Raw genomic sequence first — 10,877 nt, 5'->3', positions numbered from 1 at the left:
TACGTCAAAGGTTATGCCCTTTGTTGTCTTCCTCAGTCTTCTCGCAGTCTCTAAGATTCTCGTGCTAAACGTGAAAACGAAGTAAGAGCCTAGCTCGGTCAGGATTGCTTTTGTGAAATTAACGCTCTTAACTTTTATAATAGCCTGGCGCTAACCTTCGAGTATTTTTTAGACAATTCTCCGAATCGGTCTCCTCAGAAGAGAGAAAATATGCGAGTTCTTGTAGGTGTGTTGACGCAGTTACGTAACATGTACACGGTTCATTTAATTGTCTGCTCATTTACTGTGATAACCAATTGGTACTTACACACCGCCAGTGTAAAAAGGCCTTGGATGACGGACTACAATGTCGTGTTCTTAGATTTCGCCAAAGCATTCGATAGAATATCACATGTTATTATCCTGCAGAAGCTTTGTAATTCTGGCATCTTTGGTAGTCTGCTGAACTGGTGTAGGGATTACTTGACAGAAAGATAACAAAGAGTTGTTATAGAGGGATAGAGTTCTACCTGGTCTGTCATTCCTTGTGGTGTACCACAGGGTTCCTTATTAGGGTCATAATTTGTGAATTTCACAAGCGATTTATCTGATGTACCTTTGGTAGGGAGGTCTCCTATTTTCTCCAAGAAAGGTCTTGTTTTGTCATACTATTATCACCTATTGTCTTAAAGCAGTTCAATCCCATTGTTGACTGGAACTGTCTTTTGCAGGAGGGGGAACAGGATTTATTGGTAGAGCATTGGTAGAGGCCTTGAAACGGAAAGGACATGAGGTGACAATTATTTCAAGGACTCAGGCACCTGGAAAAATAACTTGGGTAAGAACTTGTTAAAGATACTCATTTCATGGAACTAATCTGAGTTATTTTAGTTTTGCCAACTGAGTTGATAATATAAAATGGTAAATTTGAGTTTCTAAAGTTGATTTATTAAGGAATAACACTTAGAGCATCAGCTCAACACTTTCACTCCCAAGATCTCATTAGTAATTCTCCTTACTATCTGCCATACAATTCTTATGATGTTAGTTCTGAGAATTTGTTATTGAATCAACTAATAATCCCTTAACTGAGATTTCCTCTATTCTCATGACTTGTCTGTTTGATATTGTATTGATTTGGTGAGGAGAAATTCCATCTTGGTCACTCATGGGAGTTAAAGGGTTAAGAAACCCTTGAAACCAAATTATTTTTCAATACCTCCTCTGATGCAACACCAAATTTTCTTTAAAAATTTTACCCTTTTTAATCTGGGTTATGTTTTAAGCATATGACAAGGTTTCATATTCTGTATGGTTTCAATAAGTACCAGGAAGTAGTCTGAGGAGACTGATGTTAAGGGGTCATTCCACATGTATCTTAGAACATCCATGTAATGCTTAGTCAGATATCCTGTAAGCACATACCAAAATTTAAATTTTCAGCTATACAGAGGTTGGGAAACTAAAATGGTTACAGCAAGTTTTCTATGACTGCTTTGTTTCCAAACAGAGTGAGATTTCAAAATCACCTTTGCCAGAATGTGAGGCTGTAGTGAATCTTGCTGGAGAGAACATTCTTAATCCACTTAAAAGGTGATGATTTTATAATATTGTTAGTAGTAAAAGGACAACAAGTGCCTGAAGTATTCATGGTTTCTGCTGTATCCAGCCAGTCCCCCAAAAGAACACCACTCTTATGGGTGACAAATCCTTGCAGCCCAGCTGTGAGCCCCTATTTCAAGCCCTTGACAACACTAATTAGCTCAGTGGAAGGAAGTCCATTGGATCTCTAGTGGCAGTGAGTCCCAGAAAAGTACTCTGCATAATGAAGTAGGTGTGCCAATTACACAGTTACTCATGTTTGGTGAATGAAGTTGCTGTCATGTCATATAATTAATTTCATGATTGAATGGTAGAAAATATTAAAATCTTTATTTTGTACTTCTGAACAGGTGGAATGAGGGCTTCTTACAGAAACTGAGAGATAGTCGTATAGAAACAACCAAAACCTTGGCAAGAAAAATATCAGAGGCATCAAATCCTCCAAAAGTGTTTGTCTCCTCTTCTGCTGTTGGTGAGCTCTTTTGAATATAACAACAACTACATTATATGTGTTTAAAAACCCATGTGGTTTACCTGAGTGGCAAATATCTCATTCCGAGCTAGTGCTGCAATCCATTTTGTTGGCTTTATAGCCAGATTTTGTTTGGCATGTCATTTAAAGAAAAAAAAAATAGAATATTAATTGGACAAAGATTCTGTCTGTTCATAATGATCCATGGCAGGGGCTACAGATGCATTTTTGATAGTCCAAACATGAAATGTAGTTCTGTTGTCTTCTTAGTCGGGAATTACCAGCCAATCACGTTTTCTACCCCCATATCCAGATGTACTCTTGAGTTAGGGAGAGATGGTGAAAGTGTTGTATGTCTTATGGAAGATAAGCTGGCAAGGAGGCCCTCTTAATAGTATTGGCACTTCAGTGCAAGCATTCCTTTGACCACAGGAAAGTATGAGGCCTCAGGCAACATCAGGTAGCAAGAAGTCTGCTAGGAGTCTGGCACTGGTTAGTCCCAGACTCCTGGAGAACTTCTCCCCAGCTCTGGTAGGGGTGGGGGATAAGTGGTGGGGTAAAGGAACGCATGTCTTGCAACACAAACAACGAGGGCATGCTTGCAAGACTAGAATATTATCCTTTTGCTTTAACCTCATGGCTCACTTTATCTGTGTTCACTTTGGAGGTATTCTTTGTTTTATATTCAATTTCACCAATAGAAATTTCCTTTCAAGAAGATGCTGAATTTCCTAAACAATGTAATTTGATTTGGCTTTATTTCCAGCTGAGCAAGTGTAACTCAAAACGTTAGGTCCTTTTTGTGTCAGACCAATTCCCTCCTAAGATGCCTTCCTATCTTGCATTCAACCTGTTTGCACATGAAAACCTTGTGAGTAAAATGTATCTCTCCACAAATTTGTCATGATGTAGGATTCATCTCACTCTCCTCACTGAATTACTTAATGAGCACTGTTGTCCCAGAAGGACATCTGACAAAATAGTTCGTTTTTTCACTTTAGGTTACTATCCTCCAAGTGATACGAAAGAGTACACTGAAGATTCACCTCCAAGCTCTGCAGATGCACTGACAACACTTTGTGCTGACTGGGAGAACAGTGCTAAGCTTCCTGATGGCTGTGATACCAGATTGGTCACGTTAAGGATTGGAGTTGTATTAGGCCGTGGTGGAGGCGTCATACAGCAGACAATTTGGCCATTTTGGCTCGGTCTTGGAGGTAAAAACACATTTTATTATTCCACGCATTGTATCTTGCATTGGTTTAGGCATTGTATTATATGGAAAAATTTAATTCCTTCCTCAGAAAATGGAACTAAGATTATTTCTTTTTTCCACCCTTTTATTTCAGGAATACTAGGTAGCGGTAAACAATATTTCCCTTGGATCCACTTGGACGACATGACAGGAATAATTTTTCACGCCTTGGAGAACGATCACGTGACTGGTGTATTGAACGCAGTGGCGCCGCAAGTAGTTACAAACGAGAGTTATACGAAAGAGTACGCAGGCGCGCTGTGGAGACCTGCCATTTTGCCGACCCCTTCGTTTGCAATCAATTTTATCTTTGGTCAGGATCGCGGAAAAATACTTCTGGAAGGACAGAAAGTTATTCCTAAACGGACATTAGAGATGGGATACAAGTTCCACTATCCAGAGCTAAAACAAGCGTTGGCAGAAATTGTGAAATAAAAAACTTGTCTGAAGTCTTTTGCGCAGCCGTGGTTTGGTCTTGTCGCGTAACGCTTTCTCACGCGTCTTACGTGACGAGATCAAACAACGGCTGCGAAGAAGACCAGAGTTTTACAAAAGCACTTATTTCATTATGTGACGGCTCTTGCCGTTATGGAAAGTCTACTATTGTTTGATTGTGAAGAGTTTAATGGAAGAGAGAATTGTGTTTATATGATTGCGAATTTATGAAAGGGTAACTTCTTGTCTCTCTAACATGGTTACATCGTCATGAGAAGAAAAAGGATCTAGAAGTATTTTACGGTTGATGGCTTGAATATGGTCGACACGATATTATTCTAAAGTGACATAATTAACTTAAGAAAGAAATAAACTTTTAATACTTTAACACACTTTGCCTATTTTATTTAATAAACACTAGGAATACAAAAGTGCAATTGAAGAAGTGCAATAATATGAAGAAAATGTACCGAAGAAAGAAGAATTTCGTATTCCCTGTAGCTTTCCTCCATCATTTCTTCGTCTCAGTTCAATGCATTAAGTTTAGTCGCGTTTTTTGGTTTCAAGAATCGTCATTTAGATTGGAACCAATCAGGGAAAGACGAAAATAACAGGGCGACGGAAGATGCCGATTATAGAGTGTTTCTAAAGTCGTTTAGCCGGCTGGGGTCATTCAAACTAGGGTTGAAAAAAGACTAAAGACAGGAAACAATAATTTATCTATCGTCGATATCATGATCACTTTTATAATGAGCCCACTGGGCGTCAGCGGACGTAATCCAGTTGTTAGCGATCCATTTGACCCCAGACCACAGCCCACAGCCCCCGTGAAGCGAGTACTCATCCATCTCTCCCATCCATCCCGTTTCTTCATCCACAAAATGGTTGTACCACATGACCGCCTTGCCTCGTTGTGGTGTTACAACAACGTTGCCATCGTGACAGTATTGCATCAAATTGAACTTGTCTACTTTCATGGTGTCCAGGTAAGTCTGTGGAGATGAGATGAGGTAAGTAGTTCCTCGTGAATAAGTGAGTGCAATCTCTTCTTCAAAGGGCGAATATCTGCCGAGTGGGAGAGCCTGTATGCTCTGAAGGTGTCTACTGGCCTAGCGAGTCACCCGAGAGGTACTTAAACTGTTCCGTTAAATGACGGCGACGATCATCAGAAAACCTTAATTGTTAATTGCCTCAATTTTGACAGAGTATTGGATTGAGTTTCATGACTCGCATCTCTTGAACTTTAAAGAAATTTTTGTGATGCCTCCACTGTTCATTGTACTTTAATACACCGTAACTAATCGATACCAAAACATTTTTTTTTACCTTCCACCCCACCCCTCACCCCAGAAGACGACGTTCCTCCCCCCTTCCTCCCTCCCCCCCGTTCCCCCTTCATTTCTTACGTTATCCTATTCCTCCGGTTATTGAAAACTTATCGTGGCTAGAGGCCTGCGGTGCTGACCCATTTGCACATGGAATGAAATTTGAATACGCAGATCGACTCAGTTCTGAAATATAAATCGTTTGATTGTGAGGCGTTCTTAGTGTAGCGAACCTTTCTATCAAAAGTTTTCTCATCTACCACGGGAAATGCAGTTTCTCCTCCTTCATCCACGTCATTCAGATAATACAACACCGTAGCATATCTGTAACAAAATATTCGAGTAGGCCAGCTTCGCAAAGTGCACTTTGATTAGGTTATTACCAAGCTGTACTTAATTAAAATTTCTAATTCAGGGCTTTTCCCCATGCGATGCAGGAAAGTGATGAGGCATCGCATCACGGAATTCCAGGGGAAATCGAAGGTCTGGTATTCGATTCGTCACGAAGACTCACATTTTTCCTTCGACCCACGCTCGTGACGAGACGATAAACATTTCTCTATGTTCAGTGCCTAGTTCAAAATTTACCACCTCGTGAAAGACATTTACTCATTCATAAAAGATAGCTATAAAACAGCTCCTGTTCTATAGATCGTTTCACCAACTACTTCTGGTGTTGAATACCGATTTTACCTGCACACTCTACAATGTGGAAGCAAAGAAAGTTCCAGATGACAGCATTTCACGTGTGATTGGTTCATCACGGGTTGGCTGTCATAGTGTGCGTTATAATGTCCATCTTTTGTATATTTAACCACCTGATAAAATAAAGTGAACAACTGTCAGAAAAAAATTTTATCACTCAAAGCACGGACAGAGAGCTCTATGTGAAGGCATCGACTAAGTAATCTTTTTTATATAAACAGCCATGTATAACTGTTTGTTTTGGAGCTAGACATTGCAAGTCCAGAGGCTACAAGAACTCAGTATAACAACAAAACCTTTTTATGTCGCAATCAGACAAGGGAGAGAAATTTACAAATATCAAAAATGTTATTGTCTGCCTTAGTGAATAGTGATAGTGTATCGGATCTGCCTGGTTAAAGTGGGGAGGGGTGGGGAGGAGGTTGTGAGCTTTCTTGAGTTAACCACTAAGATAGCAAAACCAGAAAAAAGCTTCAGGATTAATTGCCCTGTCAGGACCTCATAACAGTTAACTTTTACAGTTCATCTTCCATACTCCACGAGTAGCTTTTTCTAGATGACCTTTCCCACGAACTGGTTTTGGCATATGCCCATCACTTCTGGTTTTGGTTTATCAATTATATCGAGTCTACGACCTTGATCAACAAATTTAGAATGAGGTTAAGCATGTTAATGAGGATTATCAAGGCCGGGGCGTGTATTATTCGTCTAAACCGAAGGATGAGGTGGATTACTCTCTTTGTCATGCGAAACAATCCAATTTATTATATTTTTATCAAAGTTGCTTATGAATGGTGCAGTTGTTGTGGCTGCAACACAAACCTGTAAAGGTTCGCCTCCTCGTATGATTTGATCGGAAAGCCTTAACAGCTTAGAGAGCCTGTGAAAACAAAAAAAGACTTTTCAAGAAAGACGGAATTTCAGTGTATACATATCTCAATTAAAGCTGAGGTGTAAGAGGGTCTTAGCGGGGTGATGGCTTTTAAGGCTAAGCTAACGGTTACAATTTTGGCCAATTTTCGGCTAACAGTCAATATCTTTCTATTGTTGTCATCAGAATTCTTTTTTACGGTTAACATTTTTCACGACCAACGGATAGAATTGGTCGATTTTTACGCTAAAGTTTTGGTCGTTTTCCGGCTGACAGTTAACACCATCGAGTCTGCCAGATCGACTTTGGATCCAGTCTCCCGGCTTACCTCTTTCGTAATGTTTGTAACAAGGGGTCAGCTCGCTTGCCTTGAATTAACCAGGCCTGGTTACTAAACCTATCCCTGTGAGCTGGATGCTTTTCTTTGATTTTGTTCATGTACCCGTCCATGGCGGCAGTTGGCAGCGTGGTAAATTCTACTGGGGTTACTTGATCTATAATGTATTGATTAAAAAGTCAAAGGCGGATTTCTATCAATTGACGTGATGACTAAACCTAGTAACCACAACAATCGGTCAAACAAAGGAAAGTATCAAAAGGTACCAGTGATACTGCGTCGATCAATTTGAAACTTCAACACCCCCCCCCTCCGGGGGCAACTTTGAACTTTGAATTTTAAAGATTGGTTTGTGCAAATTCCCGCCCCCGGGACAAAAATCACCCACATTTTTTTTTAAGGCAAAATCAGCGACCGTAACTTTCTGCTCATTGACCAAGCTTTAAAACCTAGACGTTGTAGACCTTTTCTTCTGAGCCATTTGCCTGCGAGAGTAAACTATTTACTTTAAACACCTTTATATTTAAAGATAGAACACTTGTATTCCGCTGGAAAGAACTGACACTAACGGTTCAAATTTCCCAGCCAGTCCCGTGCACGAACGGGTCGATGTTGAAGTTTCGAGTCTATCAGCGCACAATTCAAAAGAAAAAACAAGCAAGCTTCCGAAAGTGAAGTATTTGAAGGGTGTTAGCTTTGCATCTGATTGGCTGAGATGGTTGCCCGGGTTTTATATGCTGAACACGTAGAGAAGTGATGCGAAGCCATTGCAAAACAGGACTATCAGTTTGGTCCTCAAGCAGAAACTGCTTAAAACAAAGGAGAGAAACTATTAAATTTTCTTGCGGGAAAATGGTTCATTGTGCTACTTACCATCATCAAACTCCCAAATGTTTAGCTTGCTTATCCTAAAATGAAGAGAAAAGTTGGAATTAATGCAGGATCTGTGCGTTCGAGTTAAGATCACGAAGAAGAAAACATCAAGTGATATATAAAGAAGCGATCATCATCCTTACATGTCATCTACTTCTGTTGGACTCAGATAAAGGTATTTGAAGTCTGCAGCAAAATCAATTATCTAAAGGAAAGATAAAAGTAACACATTGTTGTGAAATACCAAAAGAGGACGATAGACCATTTTTCGAGGAAGTATCGTAACAATGAAACCAAAATATTCACAACGACAAATTAAGACTGAGGAAGATATCACATGGAGCCAATGAGAAGTAAAACAAATAGATTGAGAGTGTGGCCTGAGTTCTCCTAGCCAATCACAGAGCCAAGTAAGGCATGACCAATGCAAATTTGATTTTTAATTGATGCTAAAATTAATAACTTAATTATCATCTTTACCTCATCCCTCGTAATGAGCCCGTCTTCATTTTTGTCCCAGTTTAAGAACATTCCCAGAGAACCACTTGCATTTCCTAGAGAAAAAATGAAGGTTAAATGAACAATTTATCTCTCTTCACTTGAATAACAGCTCTTCAGAGTTTGGAGATTCCTGGAACTTGCTGGGCCAAGATACAGAACTAATTTGAACGAGCTACGTCAAGGCTTGTGGATTAAGAGCGAAGTTTATGCTATTTTTAAATAGTTATAATTGCGAAATAGATATGTCAATTGATAAAGAGATAGATTGAAAAAAAAATGAATTGAAAATTAGAGGGATTACTTAGGAAAAGCGCAGAAGCATCTAATGGGGCACTCCACTCAGTAAACAAAGTAAAGGGAATATTTAGCCTCAGTTTTTGCAGGGTTTACTTTTGCGGTCCGTCTCAGTCTTAATCATCGATCACTTTTTCGTTCTGTTATATTTCGGTTCCTCTTTGATGGTTCTCTTCCTCAATAACCCCTATTTTCGAGCCTTCTCTTCTATTTTTAGATCAATGCACCCACACCCCCAATTTTAGACGCAAAAACAAAAGATATTTAAATCACCGCGATGTAGCTCTTATCTTTGATATGAATTTGTAAACTGAAGCTTCTAAGGACCATCCTTGATACCAGACTTCCTTGTTAACTAGCATACCTCTTACAAATTCTTTGTTTTTCTCGAGTTCCTCATCAAGGTGAAGGTCGCTTCCTCGGAGACCGACCTTCTCAGCTAAACTTATGATGTGATTGGCTTCACTTTCGCTAAGAAAATCCGGTATTTCTATAATCAAATAAAGAAAAATAACTTTACTTTGTCATGTAGCAAGAGAATGTTTATCATTTTGGGATGAAAGTGGCCTGAATTGTCTTTAATCGACGCCTTGGTATGTACTGATCAATCAAATGGCCCGATCGCTGGTTTCCAAGGAGAGGTGGGAGCACTATACTTTTACTGATTAAAAGGTACAGAGTAATAAATAAAGATGGATTAAACTAACTTTACACGAATGATAATTAAGTGGGAGGTAGCAATCCTCTTTTGCGAGGGAAAATAATAGCAATCAGCTGGTAAGTATGAGGAGAGACACTTATCGCTGTGGTAGTAGTTGTTAACTTGATCTAACACCAAATTCTCGTAACTGATTTAAAAAGAAATGTGCAGCAACCAGAGGGGAGAATTAACAGTCAGATCATAGGCAACGAAAGGTTAAACTCACCAAATAGAGGAGGCTTAGATGCGAGTGTAATCATCTTGTATGTTTTTCCCTCTTCAAGTTCAAGCTCTCTCACGTGACCTTTCTATGGTAATAACACCTTATTAATATTCATGTTCTCCATACTTTTCTCTTTGATTTGTTATGGTACTGGCAAGGAGAATTTGTTTGATAATCATGAGCTTCTTAACTTAATGATCCTTTCCTTTATTTTCATGACCTTTGCATTTTATTCAAGGGTGAAAATGCAAGGGGAAGTTCTAAGAAAGACACTAAACGGTTAAGACAGGTTATATTTCAAAATTCACTCCTCTCTTTTTTCTCGAGAGCGAATTCAGCATTCTCGGAAAGACGTCTCTCCCCCCACTGCAATGTTCTCATTTATCTTATTTTTGCATAAGGAGGACGATTTTCACCGTATCTTTTCAGCTAGAAAGCTGTTTTGAATTCTGTTTTTTAAAGTAGCAGGTTTCCTGTTCAAGGTTCTGTTGCTATTTTTGCTGGTACCACGTGCTAATTTTGGTTGAATTTAAAAATGGCGCCATTGCATCGTTCTTAACTTGAGAAGTTGTAGTGCAGTGCACGTAATTATCTGGCTTGGCACATAGCTCTGTGCTGGACACGTACGTGCATTATTACAATGTTTACATTATTTCGACCACAAATGGATTTCTACTACTATAGATCGCTGCTTCAACTTTGAGCTTCCGTAGATTGTTATGGTAGTCCAATTCTTTGTACTCTCCCTGAAGTAGCATTTTCTTTGTTGGATTATACCTTCATTTCTTTAGCAGCAACATACCTTGATAGGATCCCATCTGAACAGCCTCGGTTCGTCATCACTGGGAATACACGGTCCTTTGTCTTGCTCCCTGAAACAGACGCCATTTTCGCAAGACTTATCGAGCCGCTTGCGCGCGTCACTGCTTGCAGCTAGCCTAAAATTGATAGCAACAATCGAAAAAATTATTAACAAGTTTTTTCCATTCCTCATAAAGCCTTCAAATTGTGAACTTGTTTTGTTCATATTTTAAGAACACTGCGAAATTTTCGCAAAACTGTATCACTGCCAAGTTCACTGCCCGTGATGTCAATTGGCTGCTCTGGTTTCATGGACTTTTATTAAATATTTATTATTTTAGTACCCAGCATCAGACTAAAACAACTGCTCCATAATTTTAAGCTGTCCTTAACTTCCATAGATCAAGACAATTGAGCCGATTCAAGTAAAAAAAGATCATGCACGATTGGAAGGAAGCGATGGTTTCTCTCCAGCTGATTTCAGTTATCACATCGCACACAGCT

General features: G+C 39.3%; 2 protein-coding genes across 4 annotated transcripts; one reads left to right on the top strand and one right to left on the bottom strand.

The window, feature by feature from the left end:
- The first annotated feature begins 46 nt into the window (after nt 1–46).
- Nucleotides 47–4,123, top strand: LOC131794303 (epimerase family protein SDR39U1). Of its 3 annotated transcripts, none has more exons than XM_059111810.2 (7): nt 47–81; nt 173–226; nt 711–817; nt 1,490–1,572; nt 1,932–2,053; nt 3,055–3,270; nt 3,403–4,123. In XM_059111810.2, the coding sequence occupies exons 2-7, from the start codon at nt 211–213 to the stop codon at nt 3,741–3,743; spliced, it is 885 nt and encodes a 294-aa protein (XP_058967793.1). In that variant the 5' UTR covers nt 47–81; nt 173–210; the 3' UTR covers nt 3,744–4,123. The 3 variants fall into 3 exon arrangements, with proteins under 3 accessions (XP_058967793.1, XP_058967792.1, XP_066019981.1); XM_059111809.2 differs by having other exon boundaries at nt 51–97; XM_066163884.1 differs by having other exon boundaries at nt 53–226.
- Nucleotides 4,124–4,230: 107 nt separating this feature from the next.
- On the bottom strand, nt 4,231–10,636 carry LOC131794268 (transmembrane prolyl 4-hydroxylase). The gene is made up of 11 exons (XM_059111779.2): nt 10,375–10,636; nt 9,576–9,657; nt 9,014–9,139; nt 8,335–8,408; nt 7,998–8,059; nt 7,855–7,889; nt 6,973–7,138; nt 6,596–6,653; nt 5,762–5,886; nt 5,302–5,392; nt 4,231–4,735 (listed from the first exon to the last, which is right to left on the bottom strand). Exons 1-11 carry the CDS (start codon nt 10,597–10,599, stop codon nt 4,460–4,462), a joined length of 1,320 nt encoding a protein of 439 aa, XP_058967762.2. The 5' UTR covers nt 10,600–10,636; the 3' UTR covers nt 4,231–4,459.
- Nucleotides 10,637–10,877: the final 241 nt, after the last annotated feature.

This window comes from Pocillopora verrucosa, chromosome 3, assembly GCF_036669915.1.
Source record: "Pocillopora verrucosa isolate sample1 chromosome 3, ASM3666991v2, whole genome shotgun sequence".
NCBI lineage: Eukaryota > Metazoa > Cnidaria > Anthozoa > Scleractinia > Pocilloporidae > Pocillopora > Pocillopora verrucosa.
This window is presented reverse-complemented; position numbering and strand designations above follow the sequence as displayed.

Coding starts and splice junctions, on each gene's coding strand:
- LOC131794303 (XM_059111810.2), top strand. Junction 818..1,489: donor CACCTGGAAAAATAACTTGG/GTAAGAACTTGT, acceptor GTTTCCAAACAG/AGTGAGATTTCAAAATCACC. Junction 1,573..1,931: donor ATTCTTAATCCACTTAAAAG/GTGATGATTTTA, acceptor ACTTCTGAACAG/GTGGAATGAGGGCTTCTTAC.
- LOC131794268 (XM_059111779.2), bottom strand. CDS start 10,599: ATGAACAAAACAAGTTCACAATTTGAAGGCTTTATGAGGAATGGAAAA. Junction 7,890..7,997: donor CCAACAGAAGTAGATGACAT/GTAAGGATGATG, acceptor TCTTCATTTTAG/GATAAGCAAGCTAAACATTT. Junction 5,887..6,595: donor GAGGAGGCGAACCTTTACAG/GTTTGTGTTGCA, acceptor TTATTTTATCAG/GTGGTTAAATATACAAAAGA.